We start from the raw sequence: 25,040 nt of genomic DNA, 5'->3' as shown, positions 1-25,040 counted from the left end.
TATGATATAATAAATCCCCATTTAAATTTGACATATATATATATATATATATATATATATATATAACATATGTATTATATATAGTTATAGTTGTTAATGTCCAATTTTTAAATTTTATTTTTATTTTATTTGTTACTGTGGGTGGGACTCAGGGTGTTTTCTACCTCTGGACTATACTACCAGACCTGTTTTATATTTTATTTGGAAACAGGGTCTCACTAAGTTGATGAGAGCTGACTAAGTACCTGAGGCTGGCTTTGAACCTGTGTGATCTTCCTGTATCAGCCACCCAAGTGCAGGGATTACAAACATGCACCACCACGCCTGGCCCAATGTCCAGTTTTTTAAATCAACAGAGTAGCATAGTTTAGAATGCCATGTGTTTGGACACCTCTAATTATCTTTGTGATGGACATATTACATGTTACAAAAACATCAATATAAACCTGAAAAAGGCTATCACTATTAACAATTTATCTAGAGGACACCAGCTTGGTAAGATGTTCTCTTAAGCTTTGTGTTTCAGAAGATTCTTGAGAAACAAAAATACATTTTAAATACAAAGAAGCCAGTACTAATTAACACTATTGTTATATAAAAGTTAAAAGATACTAACTTAGCACTTATTTTTTGGAGTAAAATTTCAAAATCTTTGGCTCAGTAAGGTAAGTTACACATGTATTTAGGTTAATAACATTGACAGAAAGCAAAGAATATCTCTAAACTCTTAAAAGTTTAGAGAACAATATTAATGATTAGAAACAGGCTTATTATCTGAAGGAAAACTGTTTAAATCTTTATTATACATATAAAATTCCTTTTATGCATCTAATATTTTACAAATTATTAATCACTTTCTCAAACATTCTGCAACTTGCTTCTCTAAGGTGGACAAGCTCATTCACAAAGAGGATTTGCTTAACCCTCTGACTTTTGTTTTCATCTTTTTCCCCCTATGGGATAATTTAGTTGTTTAGAACAAAAATATAGCCATAGAAAATTCTTTCCCATCCAAAAGCATTTTATTTTTCTTTAAAACATTTTTAAATTAAAATATTTCCTTATATCAACAAATATCTCCTTTTATTTGTTAAATTTAATTTTTTTTTGCAGGTCTGGGGATGGAACCAGGGGTGTTCGACCTCTGAGCTACACCCCCTGCCCTATTATTTATTCTTTATTTTGAGACAGGGTCTCACTAAGTTGCGGAGGGCCTCACTAAGTAGCTGAGGCTGTCTGCGAACCATGATCCTCCTGTCTCAGCCTCCCAAACGCTGGGATTACAAGCATGTGCCACCATGCCTGGCTTAAACTTTCTTTCTTTCTTTCTTTTTTTTCTTTCTTTCTTTCTTTCTTTCTTTCTTTCTTTCTTTAACTGCCTTCAGACCCACCTTTATCTTAACTATGGTTGATGCCATGGAAGATGGAAGATTTAGCACAGTTGCAGAACTGTCTCAAACCATCAGGCATTGCCACTGGGCTCACTTTTGGTGACTTGGAGCCCATGAACGTCCTTAGTCTCTGCTTCATCCTCCACATTCTGGTAGCCCATTAAGATTATAGTGACTGGGGGCTTCTGGCTGGGCTGGATGCCAAACAGGCTTGAAATGGCCTCAGCCAACTGTACCTGAAATCTGGTGATCTCCCACCAGGTGGGGTGTTCCATAGTCCTACACAGCTCCTTGGGTTTCTGAGCCCCTGGTCTTGGACGTTGCCTCACTCATAGTGACATTATCCACTCTGTGGATGAGTTTGTCCAGTATGGAGGAGCTCAGCCAGTGGTAAGCAGCATAAACCACACCTATCTTTGGCTTCCTTTCATACATTTTTAACAACATCAGACATCTTTAAAAACATCATTTCTCTGGGCCCCAGTTTTACAATATGCCTTTCTAGCCAAAATACAGATTTATAAAATCTCTCTGCTTTACTTTTTGTTGCCAAAATTCAGTGTATAATTTGATGAACATTGACATCAATATTCATAGTGCAGTTTGAACAATTTGTTGTTTTTATTTTTTTTCTTTTTGCCTATTTAATCAGAGCATCCATATAAATCACCATAATCTCATTTGACTAGCCTGGAAAAATAACTTTTAAAAACATCTTTTATTTTACTTTACCCAAACTAGATGAACATATTTGTTAAAGATTTATGTCATATGAACTCATTTTGGATTTTAAATTTAATAATGTTCATTTATGTATGATTCATATATCCAATCCTCATTTTGCCTGAACATTGGCTAAAAGAGAGCCATGGGCCCATGGGTCCCGATGAAACAAAAATATTTAATCATCCTTTGTTTCCTTTATTACCTGTATTATCTCCCCAGTGTTTTAAGCATTAACCTCTGAAGTTATCTGAGGGAATCTTATACTTTGCTTATTCTCCATTCCAAATACCTGGCTCTAAGTGTTTGATGAGGCACACTCCCCTTATCAGAGGTCACTCACACCTCTGATGCTTCTTTGGTTACTGGCTGTTTTTCTCCTGGGATTTTTAGATGTTTCTTACCATTTGGCAGATTGGTGCAAATCCCTCACTAGTCCACAAAGACTGCTGTTAAGCTGTATGAGCCTCCAGTGGAACCACAGTTTGGAACTTTACACTTACTTTATCTTTAGACATCTCTCATTAAAAGTCATACAGCTTCTGCAATGACCTGACCATCATTTGAATACTTTGCCACCTCCTGTGGTTTTTCTTACTTTGTTCATATAAAAATGACCTGGTTGCCTGCAGTAAATTTGCTTAGTCTTTTCCCTGAATTTCTGAGACTTTTACCACCAGGTCTCAACCAGTTAGGGATCTTCCAAATTGTCCCTAGCACACAAGGGCTACCTCAAGGAAGGAGTAGGATGTACGTCTCTTCCCCAGTGAGGACCCTATGGATTCTGCTGAATGGCAGGGATTTGGGATAAACCCCAAATTATTAGAAATTGATTCTAGGAAATCCACATATAAAATATCATGAAACCAAAAGTTAACTTGGCAATATGATTAACCAAAAGTAACTTGGCAAGGCAATTTACTTTTGTGCAAAATGGTGCAAGCACAATTGGTGAGCAGTCCACTCAGTCTTTTATTTCCTAATAGGAAGGCCACTATACCATTCCCCATTGACTGGAGTATGGCTTTTACAATCTAATTTAGTTGGCTCGTTTTTCTGGGCAGATTTTATAAGAAGAGAAACAGTCAGGCATGGTGATACATATCTGTCATCCCAGTATTTGTGAGGCTGAGACAGGAGGATGACAAGTTTGATGCCAGCCTCAACAACTAACTGAAGCCTCTTGCAACTTAGTGAGACCCTATTTCAAAATAAAACAAAAAATAGGGCTTGGGTTGTAGCTTGGAGTTAGAATGCCCCTGGGTCCAAATTCCAGGAATAGACATACACAACAAAAATATCAAAAGAAGAAACATGAAATGAGTACATCCATAAGTGGACATGTAGACACGTGTACAAAAGTTAAAAATGACTACCGTAAGATACTATTACAAAATGGAAACCTGCCAATTTCTATGTGATCCTGTAACTGTGATAGGAAGATTGCTTTCCTTTCTTACAACAAGAGTTACATCAATTTTTAAATAAGTTCTTTTAATTATAATTAATTTAAAATTAATTGTATTAAATTATATATTGATTAAAACAGAAAAGGCAAGAGATGAGGCACTGGAAAAATCCTTATCATCACAACATACTCAATCTGAGACCTGATTTGAAACACAACCTTATGGACCCATTTTTCTACATGTGATGAGACAATGAAAGGCTGAGAAAAAAATGTATTAAGAGATAAAGTATGGAGAATCCTCAGAAGAATAAGTATGAACTTACTATATGATCCAGCAATACCAGTCCTGGGTATCTGTCCAAAAGAAAGGAAAACAAACTACCAAACTAATTAATGTGTATCTATGTTCAGAGCTGCACAATTCACCATCACCAAACTATGGAACCAGCCAAGATGTCCATCAACAGATGAATGGATTACAAAACTGTGGGATATGTACACAATGAAATTTTACTCAGCCATAAAGGAAAACACAATTACAGCATTTACAGGGAAATGGATGGAACTGAAGGACATTATGCTAAGTGAGATTAATCAGTCATAAAAATAAGAAATAGAATGCTCTAATATGCAAAAGCTAGGAAGAAGTTGGTCATAGGAGGAACTCTATATGAAGAAGAAAATTCTATAGATGAGCAAATAAGGTGACCTGAGGGGATGGGAGGGGGGAAGAGGGAAATTCTCTAATGGACATGATGTACTTTAATGTGTGTGTGTGTGTGTGTGTGTGTGTGGTACTGGGGGTGGAACCCAGGGGTTTTTCTACCTCTGAGCTATACTCCCAGACCTATTTTATATTGTGTTTGGAAACTGGGTCTCACTAAGTTGCTGAGAGCCTCACTAAGTAGCTGAGACTGACTTTGAACCTGTGCAATCCTCCTGTCTCTGCCTCCCAAATTCCGGGATTACAAGAGTGCGCCACCATGTCTGGCACATGATGTACTTTAACAAACATATCAAAGTCAATCACTAAGCCAAACATGAGAAAGAGGTAGGGGGAGGAAAAGGTATGGGAAATGAGTAAGGGCTAATTGAGTGATGTGTGCATGTATGTCTTCACCATCTTATATCTCATTAAGATGTATGACAGCCAGGCTTGGTGGTGCACACTTGTAATCCCAGCATTTGGGAGGCTGAGACCGGAGGATCACAGTTCATTGACAGCCTCAGCTACTTAGTGAGTCCTTCTGCAACTTAGTTAGATCCTGTTTAAAAAAAAAAGAATAAAAAAATAGGGCAGGGGGTATAGCTTGGAGGTCAAATTCCCCTGGGTTTCATCCCCAGACCCGCAAGAAAAAAAAAAAGAAAAAAAAAAGATGTATGACTACAGTGCACCAATACAAAATTTTGAAAAAAGAGATAAAGTGACCTTATGGCAACTGGCATGCCTTGTGCTAATATGTTGCAGATATTTTAATTTTGAGAAAGATTTGTACAGTTGATCATTTCATAAGTGTAAAATGAGAGTAACGCTATGGTTACTCCATGTGATGACTCTGAGCCTGGTGAGCGAGAAGCTGAGGATGGTGATAAGGGGCTGACTGCTCCCTAAAAACAGAGTCAGCAGAACCTCCACAATCATTACTTTTAATTTTGTGATTATAAATCTGTACTTTTCACATACAAATCCATATTTCTAGCTTCTCACAATGTTTTTCCAAAGGTTCTTCATGGCCTTTGTTCAATGTCCCTATGACCCTGTGGTGCCGACCACTTTCCTCCCCATTTCTTCTTGATTGCACTGTGTTCATTCTTATGTTTTCCTTTTTTGCTGGATTAATAAGTTATAGAAGCTCCTCATTATGCAAATTTTTAGCATTAGCTTTCTGAGGAAATATGTTGTTTGAAATAATATATATCAGAAATTACTCTGCATTTTTAATAATGTCCTCTAATTCTAGGTTTGTACATATGACACCCATACACCCTAAAGTCTTAATGCCTCACACATGAAATTTTGAAATTTGCAAACATGTTGACGTTTTGTCCATACTCAAAACTTTGTATATGGCATTTCTTTTGAATATTCCTTTCTTAATTATTATATTATCTTGCTGAGAATCATAATACCTGGCTTTAAACCATACGACAAAGCCATTGTAATAAAAAGAGCGTGGCACTGGCACAAAAACAGATACATAAACCAATGGAGCAGAGTAGAAGACTCAGAAACAAATTCACACACTTAGAGCCAATTGATTTTTGACAAAGGGGTAAAAAAATATGCTGGAAAAAAAGATAGCCTGTTCAACAAATGGTGTTGGCAAAATTGGTTAACCATATGCAGAAAAAAGGAAATAAATTCCACTTTCTCATCCTGCACAAGAGTCAATTCAAGATGGGTCAAAGACTTAGAAATTAGACAAGAAACCTTGAGGCTCCTTGAAGAAGGCATAGGTCCAACTCTGCAAACATAGGAACAGACAAAAACTTTTTCAATAAGATCACAAAAGCACAAGAAACTAAAAGGCTAATCAATACGTAGGATTGCATGAAACTGAAAAGCTTCTGTACAGCAAAAGAAACTATCAAGAACCTCAACCGAGAGCCAACAGAATGAGAGAAAATTTTTGCCACCCACTCCTCCAATAGTGGACTAATATCTAGAATATACATAGAACTCAATAAACTCAGAAAATGGGCAAGTGAACTAAATAGACACTTCACAAAGGAATAAATTCAAATGGCCAATAAATTTATGAAAAATGCTCAAAGTAATTAGCAATCAGAGAGATGCAAATTAAAACTACCCTGAGATTTCACCTAAATCCAACTCAAATGGCAGTCATTCAAAACACAAATAACAACAAATGCTGGCAAGGATGTGGAGAAGTGGGAACATTGCTGGTGGGACTACAAATTAGTGCAACCACTTTGGGAAACTGTGTGAAGGATCCTCAGAGAATGGGAATGAATTTACCATACAATCCAGCAATACCACTTCTGGGTATCTACACAAACGAATGGAAACCAAACTACAAATCTAATGCTTGTGTTCATAGCTGCACAATTCACTATTGCCAAACTTGGAACCAGCCAAGATGTCCATCAACAGATAAATGGATTACAAAACTATGGGATATCTGCACAGTGGAATTTTATTCAGCCATAAAGTAAAACACAATTACATCATTTACAGGGAAATTGATTGAACTGGAGAATATTATGCTAACTGAGATTAGTAAGTCACAAAAAAAAAAAGAAATTGGATGCTCTCCCTTATATGTGAAAGCTAGGGAGAAGATGGATCATAGGAGGAACTCTAGATGAGGAAGGAGATACTACAGCATTTATGTCTCCACCATCTTATATCCCATTAAGATGTATGACTATGGCATCTAAACTTAACAAGGTTACCCAATTGACAGGTTTCTCAGATCCTGTGTATGCTGAAGCTTATGTTCATGTCAACCAATATGATATCGTACTGGATGTACTCGTTGTCAACCAAACTAGTGACACTTTACAGAATTGCACATTAGAGTTAGCTACTCTAGGTGATCTGAAACTTGTGGAAAAGCCATCTCCTTTAACTCTTGCTCCTCATGATTTCGCAAATATTAAAGCTAATGTGAAAGTAGCATCAACAGAAAATGGAATAATTTTTGGTAATATAGTTTATGATGTCTCGGGAGCAGCAAGTGACAGAAATTGTGTGGTCCTCAGTGATATCCACATTGACATCATGGACTACATCCAGCCTGCAACTTGCACTGATGCTGAATTCCGTCAGATGTGGGCCGAATTTGAATGGGAAAACAAAGTGACAGTTAACACCAATATGATTGATTTAAATGACTATTTACAGCACATATTAAAGTCAACTAACATAAAGTGCCTCACTCCAGAGAAGGCCCTTTCTGGTTACTGTGTCTTCATGGCAGCCAACCTTTGTGCTCATTCCATATTTGGAGAAGATGCGCTTGCAAATGTCAGCATTGAGAAGCCAATTCACCAGGGACCAGATGCTGCTGTTACTGGCCACATAAGAATTCGTGCAAAAAGTCAGGGAATGGCCTTAAGTCTTGGAGATAAAATCAACTTGTCTCAGAAGAAAACTAGTATATAAGAATAAACAAAAAGTCCTTGAAGCTTTACAGTTAAATTTAGGTATGGGCTTATTGAACTCCAACGTATTTTGTATTCTCATGCTTTATGTTATATAGAATCTGAGTTCATGCTAAATGCATTCCAGCCAATAATTTATAGCCTTCCCTTAAATCAAGATTAAGTTTAAAATTATAGTTTGTCTTTTGTCTTAACAATTCTGAATGCTGCCCTCAAAGTATAATGTTTCTCATATCTTCCAAGACTGTTTTCACAGTACAATAAACAGATCTATTCATAATTTTTGTCATTTTATAAATAAATAATTATATAATTTGAGTTATGTAGCAGTGGATTTTTTAGTTGGTTTATAAATTTCCATTATGAATTTAAAATACTGTTTAGATTGCTAATATATGCAGTGATATAAAATGAAAAAAAAAGATGTATGACTACAATGCACCAATAAAAAAATTTTAAAAATTATATTATCTTAAATGCTCTAATCGTTCTTTTCCTTAAATTAAGACATCGGTAAGAGAGGAAGTCTTATTTTAAAAAAAGAAATATTATTTTGGGATTCATAATATCAACATACCAATATATTAATTATGTTTTTTAAAAAATAGTAATTTATGGAGAATTTGGCACAGTAGAACTATATACAAATTTTGCCACTAGAGGGCTTAATTTTTATAAAATTAGTATAATTATGAAAATAAATAATGACGTTTATATGACTACAAATTTTTTAAGTGTAAAAGTTACAAAATTTTAAGTGTGATGTTAATATAAAACATGCAATAATTTCATCAAAATTATATGCCAAAATATAAGTTTTTTATATCTTAATATGTGATAAGTGAACAATGCAAATTCACAAATAGGTTCATTATTATGTTTTCATATATCCATTGCCTTAACATTTTAAAAGGGTTAGAAGAGGTTTTCTTGGTGCCCTCTCCCCCAAACCCTGCCAGCACCAAGTACAGTTTAAATGAATACCATTTACTTGCAATAAAAAAATAAAAAAAAAATAAAAAGAAAAGGTTTTCAAATTTTATTTCCCTGATACCATATATAGAACCTATCTATTTATATTATTACCCTATGTAGTTTTAAAAAACTAAACATCAGGGATAGATTTTCAAACTATTTTCATAAAGAAAGAAAAATGGATGTTGAAATCTTCCAGGGATTTAGCAACAGAATAAAAGCTGTGAAAGATAAATTAGGAAAATCTCCTAGCAGATTAAATCACTGCTGACTCTCTATTATAAAGACTTTTATCGTTTGTCAAATTATGTGTAATTTATTTTTATAAAATATCTCTGGAGCCCCATGGCAGCAAAGATAGATGATTGGAAAGTCTATTCTATGAGAATTCTAAATTTTAAATTCCCTTGTTCTCTTTCATCTCATATATTCTGGTTCATTAAATCAGATGTGGTGGTATATTTTAAAATATAACTCCCCTTACTCCATTACAATTACTAGAACTCAAACACAAAAAGGAACATCACAGTGCTTGCATACTTTTATTAAACCAAGGATAAAGTCCTCATGTGCATTCATGCTAAGCACACTAGCATCATACTTAAGGTAGGCATTTTCAAGTTCAGAAAGATATTCTAAAGTTGGGCTTTAAAGATTTTTACTAATGAAAAACCTATTTGCATAATTTTCCATAATTTTCTTTAAACTTGCTTATAACAAAATAATATTTTAATGAGTTGCTGTATGCCAATGTTTCTCAGCTTTCTCAATGATCTACAAAACTGTGCTCACATCATCTTTCTGTTTAAACCTTTTGTGGCACTTACATCTCTTCATCTGTATATCTATTTTTTTGCCCTCACACACTACCCTTTTCCCTAGCTTGGCCCTTCTTAGTTAAATTGAGGTCCTCCAAATGGCACATGTACACACATGCAATACCTCTACCCTTTATCACACTGGATGAGCTTCTCCTCCTTGTAACTCTCCTTTTATTTTTCAAACTTCCTTTATTTACTTTGCATTTTTTTCTGCTTGGAGTATCTTTCCACTTTTTTTCTACATATTCCTTCAAAATTCATCATAAAACTTTTCTTTTTCTTTCCTTACTCTTTTAATACTAAAGTAGGGAACCAATGCTAGAGAAAAGACCCAGTTTTATCCTCTCATAGCTATGCGAGTCCAAAATATTTTGGACTAACTCTAATTAATACCTTCTGACTCTAATACCTTCAAACCCAGCAGGATTATAAATATTAATATTTCTAGTAATATTACTTTGAATTTTTAAAAATGCTGTTTTTTCACAGTGTATTTAAGTGTTTGTGATATCAGGTGCAGGATAAGTAGTGTTCTGATCTTTTCAATAAGTAATTTAATATTTTACGGGGATTCTAAAATGTCAAGCACATAATAGTGTAATTTACTAAATTTCTTACTTTTTTACATTGTATAAATATGTCAAAATGTCATTTTAATGTAAATATATTTATTTATATGTTGGTAGATGAAATGGTTTAGTAATCTTTCCAGTTTGTTTTGATATATCATTTAAACATCTTCCAATGGAGCTATTTCTGGAAGTAGTATATATACATTAAGTGTGTGTGTGTGTGTGTGTGTGTGTGTGTGTGTGTGTGTGTGTGAAAAGACTGAGGGAGATCAGGGAGGGAGGGAGAGAGAGAGGGAGAGAGAGAGAAAGAGAAAGAGAGAGAGAGAGAGAGAGAGAGAGAGAGAGAGAGAGAGAGAGAGGGAGAGAGAAATGGAAATGGGGGGTAGAGAGAGAGTCTTGGCAGTGCATGACTTACACTAGCACAGGAACACATGGTGTGGATAACAGACCTTGGATTCTGTGAGTGTCACCTTGCTAAGTACTTGGCTTTCATCTTCAGGGCAATGAGAAACCATTTAAAGATTTTTAATAATATATACCATGAAAATATGTATGTAAGACATACATATTTAAAGAATGTTCTCTCTAACCACAATGGGAGAACTGACTTAATGAGAGAAAGGGTCCTCCGTGCACAAGGCTTTTGTTCTTGATTCCTCACTGGTGCTACTTGCAGAACACTTTCTTGCTGAGCTCCTTTAATACTGATTGGGAAAATAATGGACAACTTTTAAATTTTATTTATTCTTTACAAATGCAAAATGATACCAGGCGTGGCAGTGCATGACAGACAGGACGATCATAGGCTTCTTCCCTCAGCACAAAATAACTAAGAAAAACCCTGTCACAAAAATAAAATTTAAATTTAAAACTGATTGAAGATGTAGCTCAAAGGTAGAAACCACCATAAGATTATGTTAAAGTTTACAGTTCCATTGTTTTGTTATTTTGAGTTACAGCCTCCTCCTGACCATGATTAACATAATGGAATCATTTTGAAGTGTATGTTCATGAAATGCAAGTCGATGAGCCTTTACATCTATTAGGCTGTTAAAGCAATTATGGTGAAGGGTATTTGTTTTTCCATGCTTTAAAGAAAACTTCAACAGAAATGTGCTGCATGCTAAAATAACAAGAAATCTTAGGAAAACAAAAATTAAAGTGACTAATGACATTTCAGCCATTACAATCTGTGGGTAGTGTTTGTTACATTACAATCTGTGGGTAGTGTTTGTAAACATATCACTTAATAAAACTGTGAAAGATAAAATGTGGGTCTTAGATGAAGTGATCTTAATATACTTCCTTAGTGTTTCTTTTCTATTTCCTTATACTAAACATGTAAGCATTCGGACATGTGACAAATAGAAATTGTGTAAGATAACTTATTACTAAGAGACTTCTTTCTTTAGAAGCTATGAAAAAATGCTTATGGTTATAGGATAAAATGAATTAAATGAAATAAATACTTTTGTTTTTATGTTATGGGAATGAAAAATAAGCCTTGCTTTTAAAAATTGTAGCATCAGAAATTTTAGATCATTTAGCATTAAAAGCAACATAAAGTGTTGAAACTTGTATCATTTTCCACATCTGCCAGTGTCCATTATTATTTTGAGATAAAGTATATCTAGAATTAAATTTTACATTTAGATCTGTGTGATTCTTATTCTATTTAAGGTTATAAAATAATAAAACTTAAAAGAAATTAGCATTTGCATCCATCTGGTCTCTGACAAAACACTAACTTCCTGTATCATTTTAAAGATGCTAAACATTGGAGAATGGTTTTTAAAATTGCAGTTAGTGATAGACCCTGGAACAGGGCCTTTAGTGTCTCCTACCACCTGGCTTTTATCTAGTTTTTCCACTCTTGTTTTTTTTTTTTTTTTTTTTTTTTCTATTCCATTCCTTACTTTATTTCTTTACTAACACATAAAAAAGAATTATACTTAATACATCCCTGCCCTGGCACATGGTGTTGCTTCTGCTAGAAAATGATTCTTCCAACTCTCTTTTCACCATTTTCAGGACATTTCTCAAGTATCACCCAGTTCGAAACTATTTCTGATCAGTGCTGCCCATTGACCTGCTTAGAAAGAGTAAATAACTCTACCTGCTCACCTGTTTTGCATATCCCTTAACACTGTACACATCATGCTGTATTAAATTATTAGTTTTCATGAGGAGACCTATGTTTATTTAATCTTTTTCTTTAAGTATTTTAGGAGGTGTTATTTTAACTATTATCAGGATAATACATACACATACATCCTCACTTCCAATCAAGTGCTAACAGTATTGAGAAAAGTAAAATTCACTGAACTTATCCTCTCTGACCTATAATCCTCTCCATTCTATATTGGAGCTTATTCCAGGGAGATAACTTTTTAACTGTTTTTTTGTTTGGTTGGTTTTGTTTTCCTTATAGTAAACTGTCTGAAATATATGTCCAGACACTTAAAAAGAAAGCAAAATAAAGCAAAATACTTCTAATATTGTTATTTGACTAAACTTTATGGAAGATGAGGAATTAGGGTGTTTGTGTGTGTGTGTTGTTTTGTTTAATGTGGAGAAAATCAGTAACCAGCATCTTCGTAATAAAAATTAAATGAAGCGGTATTAATGAGCCCATAGAGAAGAAAATTTAAACTTATTTAAATTTGAACTGATCTCTAAAAGGAAATTCAAGATTGCAATGAATTCCTCTCTTTCACCATTTTTAGTGACTGCAATAGTGTGTTTTGTCCCTTGACATTAAGGTGTAACAACTTTCTAGCTGAATATGTAGAACATAACCCATTACTATTTTTTCCTAAGAATTGATGTTCTGTTTCAGTTTAGAATAATTGCCTATTAGGACTAAGATGCAATTCTTATCCTTAAGTTGTTTTATTTATTTTCACATTTCTGGGTCTTATGTGTCACTTCTTTTTTTATTATTCTATGTAAGAACATGAATTATAAAGAATGGAGGCAAGGGAAATAAGCTATTTTGTTCTTAATATGTAAAACTTTTAATTTGCACTTACATGCATTTCTGATTTAGTGAGTATAGAACTGGGGTTCTATCGATATTTCCCCCGAAGCCTTTGGAGTTACTAGTAAGATCCTTTCATCATCCATTCTTCCTGAAGACATAGTGATACTCATTTTACTTTCATTTCTCTCTGGGTGTCCTACTTTGTTTGCTAATTGATTAATTTGTTATCCTTTTCATTCATTCTGATCCACACCCAGTTGGCCATCCTTGTGAAATTCCATTTCTGTTATCAACTATGAAAGTTTTTTATTTCTTTGATTATCCCTATTTCACATTTTCTCTCTTCTCTTTCTAGAACTTCATAATCAGTAATTAAAGCTCCAAAATTGATTTTTTTTCTTTGCCCCATGTCTTTAAACTTTTTTTTTTTATATTTTTACTTTTTAAAATATTTTTCCCAGCTGGGACTGGTGGAACACTCTTGTAATCCCATTACTAGAGAGGCTGAGATGGGAGGATTACAGGTTCATTGCCACCCTTAGCTACTTAGTGAGGCCCTCTGCAACTTAGTGAGACCTTGTTTCAAAAATCAATAAATAAAATAGGGTTGGTGGCTATGGTGTAGCTCGGGGTAGAATGCCACTGGGTTCTATCCCCAGGGCCACCAAAAGAAAAAAAAAAACATGTATTTTTTTTCATAAACATACATACATACATATATACATACATATGTTTTTGCCTTATGGTTGAGAATATTATATTTAATTTTTGTCTTCCAGCTTATTATTTTTTCTTTAATTTTAAATTTGTCTTTGATATCCCAAAAACATCTTTATATCTTTATTTTCTGACTGCTATTTATTTTGGGTACTAGGCCTAAATCCAGGGGTATTTTACCTCCAAACTATGCTCCACCTCCAACACTTTTATTTTTTTTTTAATTTTGAAACAAGATCTTGCTAAGTTGATGAGGCTAACCTGAAACCTGTGATCTTCCTGTCTCAACCTCCTACCTACTAGGATGAAAAGTATGGGGACCATGCCCAGCTCTGACTATTGTTGTTGTTTAATATAATAGTGTATTCTTTATTTATAGCTTCAGTTTATTCTCAAATATTTTAAAATATATTAATTATATTTACTAAAATTTCTCATAGTTCACTAAGAGTAGCTGCTTCGTCTTCAGTATTGCTGTGAGCATTCATTTGGCTTTTCTCTTTTATTTTGTAAATACCTCCTCAAATATCTCCTCATCCTCATCATATATTCTCATTCTACATACGTTTCAGAGTCTTCTCTGTACATGGAACAAGTAAGGATGATGACTGAAGGTTCTGAATTTTTTTTTTTTTTTTTTTTTTGGTGGTGGTCCTGGGGTTCCTGGAAGCCCTTCTACCTCCGGGCTACACTCCCAGACTTATTTTATATTTTTGAAACAGGGTCTCTTACACCAGCGCGACTGGCTTCGAACCTGCGCGATCCTCCTGTCTCCGCCTCCCAAGCGCAGGCATTACAAGCGTGCACCACCACGCCCGGCCGAAGGTTCTGAATATGTTAAATGGGTGTGTGAGATATTAGGGTACCAGAAAGAGAGACTCTGGAAGCCCTAATCCTATTCTTATCACTCTTAATGGGAAAAGAAAAATATGATGAGCATTATTGAGTTTCCACAAACCAAACTCAAAGCTTTTCCCTTAGGATATGAGTTATTAGCAAGTTGCCAATCTCACTGCACATGAACACATGGAACTATTTGACACAATCTGTTCCCCTGTGAAATACAGCAATTTAGCATTTCCTCCTCTAATCTATGCATTACTTCCGACTCCCACCTACTCTGGATTCCACTTGCAACCTTGGAATTATTATGGGACCTCGTCAATGCTTTTCCACCTTTTCATTAATCTTTCCACATATTTAGAAAATTATTTGGCTATTTTACACCCTACCCTAAGAAACTTTCTGAATTTATTACTATTTTATTTTTTAAATCTTATTTAAAATTTTTATTTGGGGAGGAAGGTATTTACTGCATATTTATCCTCAATGTCTTATACAATACTAAGCTTAAACTATTTGGACAATAGTTAAATGGTAATTGGATCCAATTGAACACAGAAAAATCAAATTTTATTACTGTTTTATGTTGCTTTGGGCTAAAATATTATTTGCTATTGAATATTTACTTTTATCATGAGATTTAACTATGAATGATAATTGTTATTTATATTTGTTTCAATTTTTGTGGTACTGGGAATGGAACTCAGGGGCATTCTACCTCTGAACTACACCTCCAATACTATTTTTTATTCTTTATTTTGAAACAAGGTCTCACTGAGTTCCAAAGGGACTCACTAAGTAGCTGATGCTGGCTACAAACCTGTGGTCCTCCTATCTCAGCCTCCCAAGTACTGGGATTACATGTGTGTGCCACTACATCTGGCTAAGAGAATATGGAATAAATTGATACTGGTATTCATATCATCAGAGGAATCAACACAACATTTCATAAAAATGTACTTTATCCTGTGTCATGTCAAAAAGAGTTGAAAAAAAGCTTTCACTAAATCTGTTAAGCAAATTCACATCTTCTACATTTACCCCCAACAAGGATGATTATATGCATATGTTTGTATGTGTATGCAAACATGTATGTCAATCACATATGTGTGTTTTTGACTGTTTCAGAAGTTGCTTGTTTTTTTGGAAGATCCTTTCTTATTTATTCATTTTCTAGAAGAAACATAGTTTTTCAGGGGTCATATGAAATTCAGATAAAGTCTATGTTTTCCAGGCCCTTCATCTAGGCAGTACAATCTGAGGTGGTGAGGTATAAGCAAACAAAATGCACTATTTCTGAAATATCTCATTAAAATTCCCATACCCTTCCTCATACCTCCCTTTAAATGTTTCTGACAGACAGAACTCCAGCCTAAAGTTGGATCTGAAAACACAGGTCAAACCCTAACTCTGGCATAGCAGAAACTTGGAGACCAAAATTCTGACAATTAGGATATGGCCTTACACACTATGGATTACTTCCATTATCTATGCCATATACTCTACAAAATATGCCAAGTACAGCTGGGCGTGGTGGCGCACACTTGTAATCCCAACATTTGGGAGGCTGACACAGGAGGATTGAGGTTCTCGGGCGGCCTCAGCTACTTAGTGAAGCCCTTTGCAACGCAATGAGACCTTGTTTCAAAATAAAGAATAAAAAATAGGGCTGGGAGTATACATATATGTGTGTGTGTGTGTGTGTGTGTGTGTGTGTGTGTGTGTGTGGTAGAATTCCCCTGGGTTCTATCCCCAGTACCGAAATATATATATATATATATATATATATATATATACATATATATATATATACACATACACACACACATATACACGTACACGTACACATATCAAGGACAAGGAGGATAAATAAGAGTCAGATAATACAATTGTGTTATTATGAAATTTGAAAGGTTTTAGACCGCAGAGAAGACATGATTAGTTGGTCTAGGTGATAAGAGAACTCTTCTGTCATTGGTTGATTTGCTCCATCTCTAATTAGTAATAATGATGTTGGGAAAACAAAGCTTGCTCTAGAAATTAAAAGGCAGTTCTCGTATTCCAAGGCAAGTCTTTTTGAAAGCATAATTTAGTGTTAAGCACCTGAGCAAATACTCCATACTCGTACCTGGGCCTCTGAGCTCAAGAAAGACTAGAGTCACCCAAGCTTGTGTGTGTGTGTGTGTGTGTGTGTGTGTGTGTGTGTGTGTATGCATTACTGGGGATTGAAACCAGGGCCAGTCTACCTCTGAGATACACCCATAACTCTATTTTTTAAATTTCTATTTTGAAATAAGGTTTCACTAAGTTTTTGAGGGCCATGGCAAGTTACTGAGGCTGACCTCAAAACTGAGATCCTCCTGTACCAGTCTCCCAAGTACTGGGATTATAAGCATGCCTCACTACACTTGGCTTCGCTCTTGCTTTTCAGCATTCTTATCGATTTTTTTTTTTTTTTACTTTTTGTCAGTGCTAGGGATTGAACTCAGGGCCTAGTGCACGCTAGGGAAGTGTGCAGACACGCAACTTCCCTTATAGATTGTTTTATGTAAATAAATGTCAAAGCAGAGTTACCGCAATGGTGGAATAATTTATATGTTCCCATTTCTAACAAAAGTCTGTTCAATATAATTTGTTCACAAGATTTATTCATATATTCCAATTTATGTGCTGTATCTAAAAAGTATTGACTATGATCTAGCAACAGAACACAGAGTTGTATGTTGCATAATAAAGAACTATTTATTTTAATCCTGTCAGTAGATCATTGAGGTAGATACATCTTTTTTAAAATTTGTTATAATGTCCAATGTGGAAGTGAAGGATGTGAGTGATGAGTGTGTGCCCAGGATATTACCCTCTCCTGTCTTAGTGATGGAATGTCCTCATTGTTCACTCGCCATTGTTTGCAGAGAGTCTGTCAGGCTACTGTTCATTCATCCTGGGAGCTTCTGACTGGTCTGTTAGGTGCTGTTCTCTGTTGCACCAAGCTGTCATGTTCCTCAGTACGTGGGTTCAACTGCTGAGCATAGTCAAACACTGTAGGGAAGGTAGTGATCCTACCCATCTCTTCCTGTTCATAGAAATTATGTTGACTCTCATTAATTTCTTTCTAAATGACACTACCTACTTAGAATATGGTTGTTTTTATAAGCAAATATTAAAGATCCTAGGAGAATTCATAAATTTTCTTGTGAAAGTTTCAGTTGGAGTTAAACGTTTTCTCCTTTGATTTTTTTTTTTTTGTACTAGGAGTGGAACCCTGGGGCTTTTCTACCTCTGGGCTGTACTCCCAGACCTATTTTATAGTTTATTTGGAAACAGGTTCTCACTAAATTGCTAAGAGCCTCATTAAGAAGCTGAGGAGGTTGGCTTTGAACCTGTGCAATCCTCCTGTCTCAGCTTCCCAAGCATGAGAATTACAAGGGTGCGGCACCACATCAGGCTTTCTCCTTTGATTTTGTAATTGAAATTCTTGTGGTGGAGAATTGTTGGTGAAGGGATAGATTTAATCAAATTGAAAGAAGGTGTTTGTTGTTTTAAAGGCAATTGGACTCTATATTGTGTTTAATTAAATAAGTAGGATTTAGGAAACTTCTAAATACATGTAGAGTTATATGGACAAATATTTAAAGATAAATATATTTAAACTCTCTTGGTTGTTTAGGAATCACGATGAAGTATTCTGCATACCAAGCTTTGGAGCAAGGCTTTAAGAGTCAAGTAAGTTAGGAGCAAATTCTTAAGTCTCACCAAGTGATTACCTGCCTTGCTTTTCTCTGACTTAATTCCTATATGTCTTTCTGGACCATCTGGGATTGGTGGAATTGAACGCCTCAGAAATCAGACTCCGGTCAGGAAGTTTGGAGGGATAAAAGTCTTCATTTATTCAATTCTTTCAGTAAGCAATTTTTTATTGAACAGTGACTCTGTGCAATCACTGTGCTTTCTGCCAGAGATAACATCTAGAAAAATATACTTATATAACCTGAGGGGTACACATGGAGACAATCTGAGGACATTGGACAACTGTACGCGAAGGGCCAAGGAAGAGTGGGAGCATACAAAGTAGAAATCCTATTTTATTTTTTAATTTGGATATATATTTTTCCTGAATTCTACTCTGGCAACATTCCTACAATGTCTTTGTTTTTATTCTCTATAGCTTAAGATTTCTACAAGTACTATATACTTAATTTTGATTTCCACAAGTAAGTTTGATTACATACAACCATTTAATTTCTTTTAAATCTGATTCTCTTTTTTTTTAAAAAAAAAAAGGTAGGTGTATTTTCCCAATTATGCAAACCTCAATCTCATGTTATTCCTAAGTCACATTGATCATTATTCTTAATTACTATACTACTTAAGCATAGCTTCTTTGTATGTGTGACTAAGAAAATTTTCCTGAATTTGTCCAACACAAAACCCATCACTATTCTCTCATTAAAAATCTTTGTTTCACTTTCTTTAGCAAAGTCCTCCAAAGACCAGAGCAAAAACAATTACTTGGACAGATGATCCAGTTTCAAGTTAAAGATACACATTTTTTTCTTGATTTCTGGTGTAAAAGTGTGAATGTTCTCAGATATATGACTGATTTCATACAATAATCTCACCTCCAGATATCACACACACAAAAATGTGTTCCTCCAGTGCTAGTTTCTTTCATTTTGTTTTCAGTTTAAGTCCTTCACTCCTCTAGTTACTGTTAATTTAGTTGCGAAAAAGATGCTTTGGAATAGCTGAAGCAGAACAAGGACACACAATCATAAAAATACAGTGGATTCTTTGTCTGGGTGATGTACTCATCTATGGATTGGATGTAATGAGGTTTAATGGACCAAGTAAATAAGCTCCAGCAACCTTCAGTGTGTTTCCTACATGGCATACATAGGGACTGCATCTTTTATTTCTTCCTAACTCCTTTTTAGTAGTGTTAAATATTTATTATTCAGCCTTTTAAAAGGTGTCTCTGCCATCTGGCTACAACATGGATAGAGTTAGAGTATGTTATTGTAAGTAAAATAAGCCAGCAAAGAAGGAAACAATGAATAAAGTCTTTTAAAAATTAAAATATCTAGTGATAGAAGATAAAATAATGTTTACCAAGCTTAGAAGGAAAGGCAATGCAAAGATATAAACAAAGGATACAAAGTAATAAATATGTAATAGGAACAAGTCAAAATCTAATGTGCAGCATGAAAATGATGCTTAATAATAGTGTATTGCATTCAGGATTTTTGCTAAATGGATAGATTATAGCTGTACATACCACAGGAAGGAAAATGTGAGAAAATGTATGTATTGATTTATTCTACTATAAGAACCATTTCATTCTATGTGTATCTTATAACATCATGTTGTATACCTTAAATTTAAATGATAATATTTATCTCAAAATGTTTTTATCACAAAATATTTGACACATACCAAAAAATTAAAATAAAAAAATGAATGCTTACTTATAAAATATTCACATTTTCTCATAATTGTTTTATATTAAGTTTGTGAAAAACTGAATAGTTTAGCTATATGGCTTATATCTTCAATACCTATTTTTCTTCTCCCTTGTCCAAGTTTCATATGTATTTTTATTTTCATATTGCATAAACTAAATGACCTATATTTTTATAAAAAGATGTTCATAATATATATATATCTTCTTATAGATTTTAAAATTATTCAGCCTTAGGTTTTTGAAATTTGTCCCTGCTGACACAAAGCTCTAAATTAATTCATTTTTAACTATACTTACCTACCCATCACTTACTAATGTGTTGAGGTAGTCTCCAGTTTTTAGCTAAAATGAAACAAGAAAAAAGAAAAAAACCCTGAGGAACAAGCTTGTGTTTTTCAAGCCCTGAAACATTAGCAGTCATAGAGCTGCTATACTGTGTTCCAAAAGGAACTATGCCAAAGATATATACCTTATCTAATTTATATGGCATTGGTAAAAACTTGACCCACAAACTGACTGAATTTGCATTTATATTGGCAATGTATAAATTTTCCCTTCAGGTATATAACAGTCAACAATGGGAATCATCAAAATGTTTCCTTCTCATGTAACCATTGGGTTTCAAACTGCTCTCTTATTTTTCTTCAGTTTCCTAAATTACTGCTTAGATTGGGTATGTCTCATGGTATTTGGAGGTTTGGTGTTCATCTTACATGAATTGCTTGTGCATATGCTTTTTTTTTTTTACAATTTTCTTGTGCATATGTGGGAGGCCTTACATGAACATAAACTTTCAAAACTGTTTCATTCCCATTCACCTCAGTTGATATTGACACTATTGTTTCCTTAGGAAAGAGTTAGACTAAGTCTTTTTGCTGGTTATTTATATAGCTGCATCAGATTTCATTTAATTATTCATTTGACATATCTTATTTTTGTCACTTTATATTCAGTCTTCCTTGTTTCTATTGTACAGAAATCATTTTAAAGTGAATTACTTCAATCTAGCTATAGTTATGATTATAAATTTGTTGAAATTAGTTCATCATATGCAGTGATTTTTATTCACTATTTTTTCTTCTTAGTTTTCTAATATTCTGCCTTTAACAGATTTATTGAATTTTCTACACTCACTTTTTATTTCTTATGTGACTTTTGAAGTTTTTCTTTAAAGCTTATTGTTTCATTAGTTGTAATATTTTGTACATACATTCTAGAATTAATATTTTCTAAATTCAATTAATATCAAATATACCAATTTTCTCTCAAACATAAAAGAATATATTGAGACCTTACAAGGCTTTGACTTTGTTCTATAATCAGACCTTCTATTTTTCTGGTTGTTTTAGCTTCATATTTTTATACCTTGTTCAAAACTAGTCACTAATGTATTACTGCTTTATAATCAAAATATGTTGTCTTATTTCATAATTTCTGTGTGCATCTACGATTTTTCCATTCCAGCTCCTTCTGCATTTTTTTATACTTCAATTGCCATTTATCAGTTTTATCAATCCTGAGCAACAAGAAATACAATACTTTATTAGATGAAAATGTCTACTTCTCTCACTTTTCCATAAAATTTAAACTATATAACAATTCAACTTGCCTTCACTCAGAATGAAATATATTTCTAAATCATATTCAGGTGTCTTTTATTTGTATAAACATCTTGTTTTTCCCTAATATTTTTCACTCCATTAGAATTTGGGGTTCCTTTTTACTATAAAGGTTTATCATTGTTTTTCAGTGTTCTCTAGTTCCCTGGGCATGTCTGTATACATTAACTAGAGTTTGCTCCGGTTACATGCATATAAAAACTGACTCATTGCTTCGCTCACTTCTGAAACTCCTTTTAAACAGGTGGTACTTGATCACCACGCTAAAGGACTCTCCCAGTGCTGCTGCTACTTGCTACTGTACTCCCCATCCTCCCACGTCATGGTGCCCTTCAGCTACAGCTTCCTTAGGTAGCTCACACTCAGGCACTCTCCTGATCAGAGGACTTGCCTCAAGCTCTTCCCTAAGTTGACACCTGGACCAAGGCTCCTCTGTGAGCCCAGCTCACCCTTCAGAATGTTTCACCGCCTTTCTCCTAGAGTCCTGTTCTGCTATCTCATCCCACAGGTTTGCAAGCACTTGGACAGCTGTACTTTTACTGCTGTTTGTTTTTGGATGGACTTAAATTCAGACTTTTCTACTGGATTCTTAACTCCATGGTGGTACTGTTTTGTTTTTGTGTTTTATTTTCTTGGCATTTAGTAAGCTCACACACAAAAAAATGATAATGTAGACTAAAACCAGACAAGGACTATCAACTTATAAGGCCTCTGTGAAGTATTTTTTTTCACCTCTGAAAATCAGCTTGTCTTCCCTTACAGTCAATGAGCTTTCTTTCCTTTGGTGAAGATATTTATCATGATGAAAGGCTTGAGGTAGATACCTCTCCAGGTAAATAATACACAGTACTCATGGGCTATGACTGTTCCTCTGTATTTTTTCATTCAGTAGCTTCCCTTCCCATTTTAATTTTTTAAATATCTGTCTCAGAACTAGAGAATGTGCCAACAACTCTGTGCTTATTTATGAGTAATTTTTTCCTAGAATATTTCTTCTAGGATATTTAATTAAGTTTTATAATAATGATTCCTTCAAAAGTCAATAAGAGCTGGGTGTGGTGGCGCACACTTGTAATTCCAGCACTTGGGAGGCTAAGACAGGAGGATTGCACAGGTTCGAAGCCATCCTCAGCTACTGGGTGAGGCTCTCAGCAACTTAGTGAGACCCTGTTTCCAAATAAAGTATAAAATACGTCTGGGAGTATAGCCCGGAGGTAGAAAAGCCCCTGGGTTCCACCCCCAGTATCACAAAAAAAAGACAATAAGAAAAAAATACTTTTGCACATGCTTGAACTGAAGAAAACATCCTAAAGACATTTACTTAACAAATATATTCCGAACCTCCCCTCTTCTGTTAGATACCTCTTGCTCATGAGAATATAATAGCAAAATAATTCAGAAAAACAAGTCTTACAGATATTAGGCTTTCTGTGGGAATTATTATTTCAATATTCACTCTACTTTTCAACATATACTTTAAAATTATGTGAATTCTTTGAGTGAAAGAAATGAGACTTTCAGAAATGTTTAACACATTAACTTGACCTGTAATTAGTAGGACTTGGAAGGCTTACTCTATGAGTGAGTGACTCCTGAAATGAAGTTTTAAAGATTGTTGAGGTGAATGTGACAAAGAGGAAGGCCAATGTGTTTTAGGAAAACATATTAGTATGTGCAAACATCCTGTGGTAGTAAGAAGACTGGCAATAATGAGTTTCTAAAAGAGGACTAGAGACTTGAGAAACGAACAAAGGGAAATGTATTACAGTTGAGAATAAAGAGATTTTTAGGAGCCAGAGTGATGTGCTGGAGCTGACTCATACAGTATAACAAGTGCCAGTCATATCTTCAGAAAAACAAACATTATTTAAAGTTTGTCGATTATCTGGCTTTTCCCCCATTTTAAACATGGAGACAGTGTTCTTCTGTATCTCTCTACATGGTATGCAAAAGAGAAATCCCATTCTCTTATTTTTAAAACCAATTTTACTTCTGCATCAGGATTCTATTTCTGGTGGGTATATCCGAGCTAAGAATAGAATGTGCACATAGTGTATTATATACTAGGCATGTGAAATTCTGTTATTAAACAGTCGTCACCGAGTGTGATGATAGCTGTTCTATGTATTGGCTGAAGACTAAGTAGCAATGGAATGCACAGCTCAGTATCAGTCAAAGCTCCCTGAGGAGATTAAAGATAGACCGAAGGAATGTTCCTAGTGTATTTCGCTTTGGGTCGATTCTTCAACACAATTACCTTGTCCTTTCTACCAGGTGGTTGACCAGATTGACACCCTGACCTCTGACCTGCAGCTGGAGGATGAGATGACTGACAGCTCCAAAACAGACACGCTCAACAGCAGCTCCAGTGGCACCACGGCCTCCAGCATAGAAAAGATCAAAGTGCAGGCCAACGCCCCACTCATCAAGCCCCCAGCGCACCCATCTGCTATCCTCACCGTCCTGAGAAAGCCAAACCCCCCGCCACCACCCCCACGACTGACACCAGTGAAGTGCGAAGACCCCCAGCGGGTGGCGCCCACTGCCAATCCTGTAAAGACCAATGGTACCCTTCTGCGAAACGGAGGCTTAGCGGGAGGACCTACCAAAATCCCCAACGGAGACATCTGCTGCAGACCCAACAGTACCTTGGACAAGGCCCCGGTGCCGACTCTGATGCACAGACCTGAAAAAGACAGGTGTCCCCAGGTGGGGCCACGGGAACGGGTACGCTTTAATGAGAAAGTGCAGTACCATGGCTATTGTCCTGACTGTGATGCCCGGTATAACATAAAAAACAGGGAGATCCTCTTACACAGCGAACCTCTCCACCCTCCAGGAAAGATTCCTCACCAAGGCCCTCCCCTCCCTCCTCCACCCCATCTCCCTCCTTTCCCAGTAGAAAACGGGGGACTGGGAATTAGCCACAGTACCAGCTTCCCCCATCCCAGACCTGAAACTGTGCCTCCTCCCACTGCACCAAAACCACAGAAGACCATCTTGAGGAAATCAACCACTACAACAGTGTGATGTATGCCATTTAAAAACTTTTTCGTTTTATTTTTATTTTCTATAATTTACGCATAAAATAATAAGTAATGAGCACTTTCTACTCGAGCAATAAAAAAGCCCAAATATACTAATCCTGCATTCAACAAAGTGGCATAAAAATCACCTGGTAAGTATGCAGTGCATTGCTTATATCCTGGCTTTACATTATTTTAAACGTGCATCATCAAAAACTGCAGAACAATGAAAAAGTTTGAATGCATTGTTTTTGCACTAGACTTCTGATAAACTGTGACCTTCAGACATTAAGTATTTTGATTTATTATAACAGATGGGATTTCAAATATTTTGATTTATTAGTAAACCCAGGGTGATTCATTTTATTCA

General features: G+C 35.1%; 1 protein-coding gene across 1 annotated transcript in view; it reads left to right on the top strand.

Annotated features, from left to right (window-relative positions):
• Nucleotides 1–24,674, top strand: part of PRR16 (proline rich 16) — a gene marked incomplete at both ends in the record, with an annotated part of 188,185 nt that extends 163,511 nt beyond the window's left edge. The window contains one exon of the mRNA XM_080699139.1: nt 23,919–24,674. Within this exon, the coding sequence (XP_080555265.1) occupies nt 23,919–24,674 (756 nt within the window). The remainder of the gene's footprint in view (nt 1–23,918) is intronic.
• Between the last annotated feature and the right edge of the window lie 366 nt (nt 24,675–25,040).

The sequence above is a fragment of the Muscardinus avellanarius genome (genome assembly GCF_963383645.1).
Source record: "Muscardinus avellanarius genome assembly, chromosome: 7".
Taxonomy (NCBI): Eukaryota; Metazoa; Chordata; class Mammalia; order Rodentia; family Gliridae; genus Muscardinus; species Muscardinus avellanarius.
This window is presented reverse-complemented; position numbering and strand designations above follow the sequence as displayed.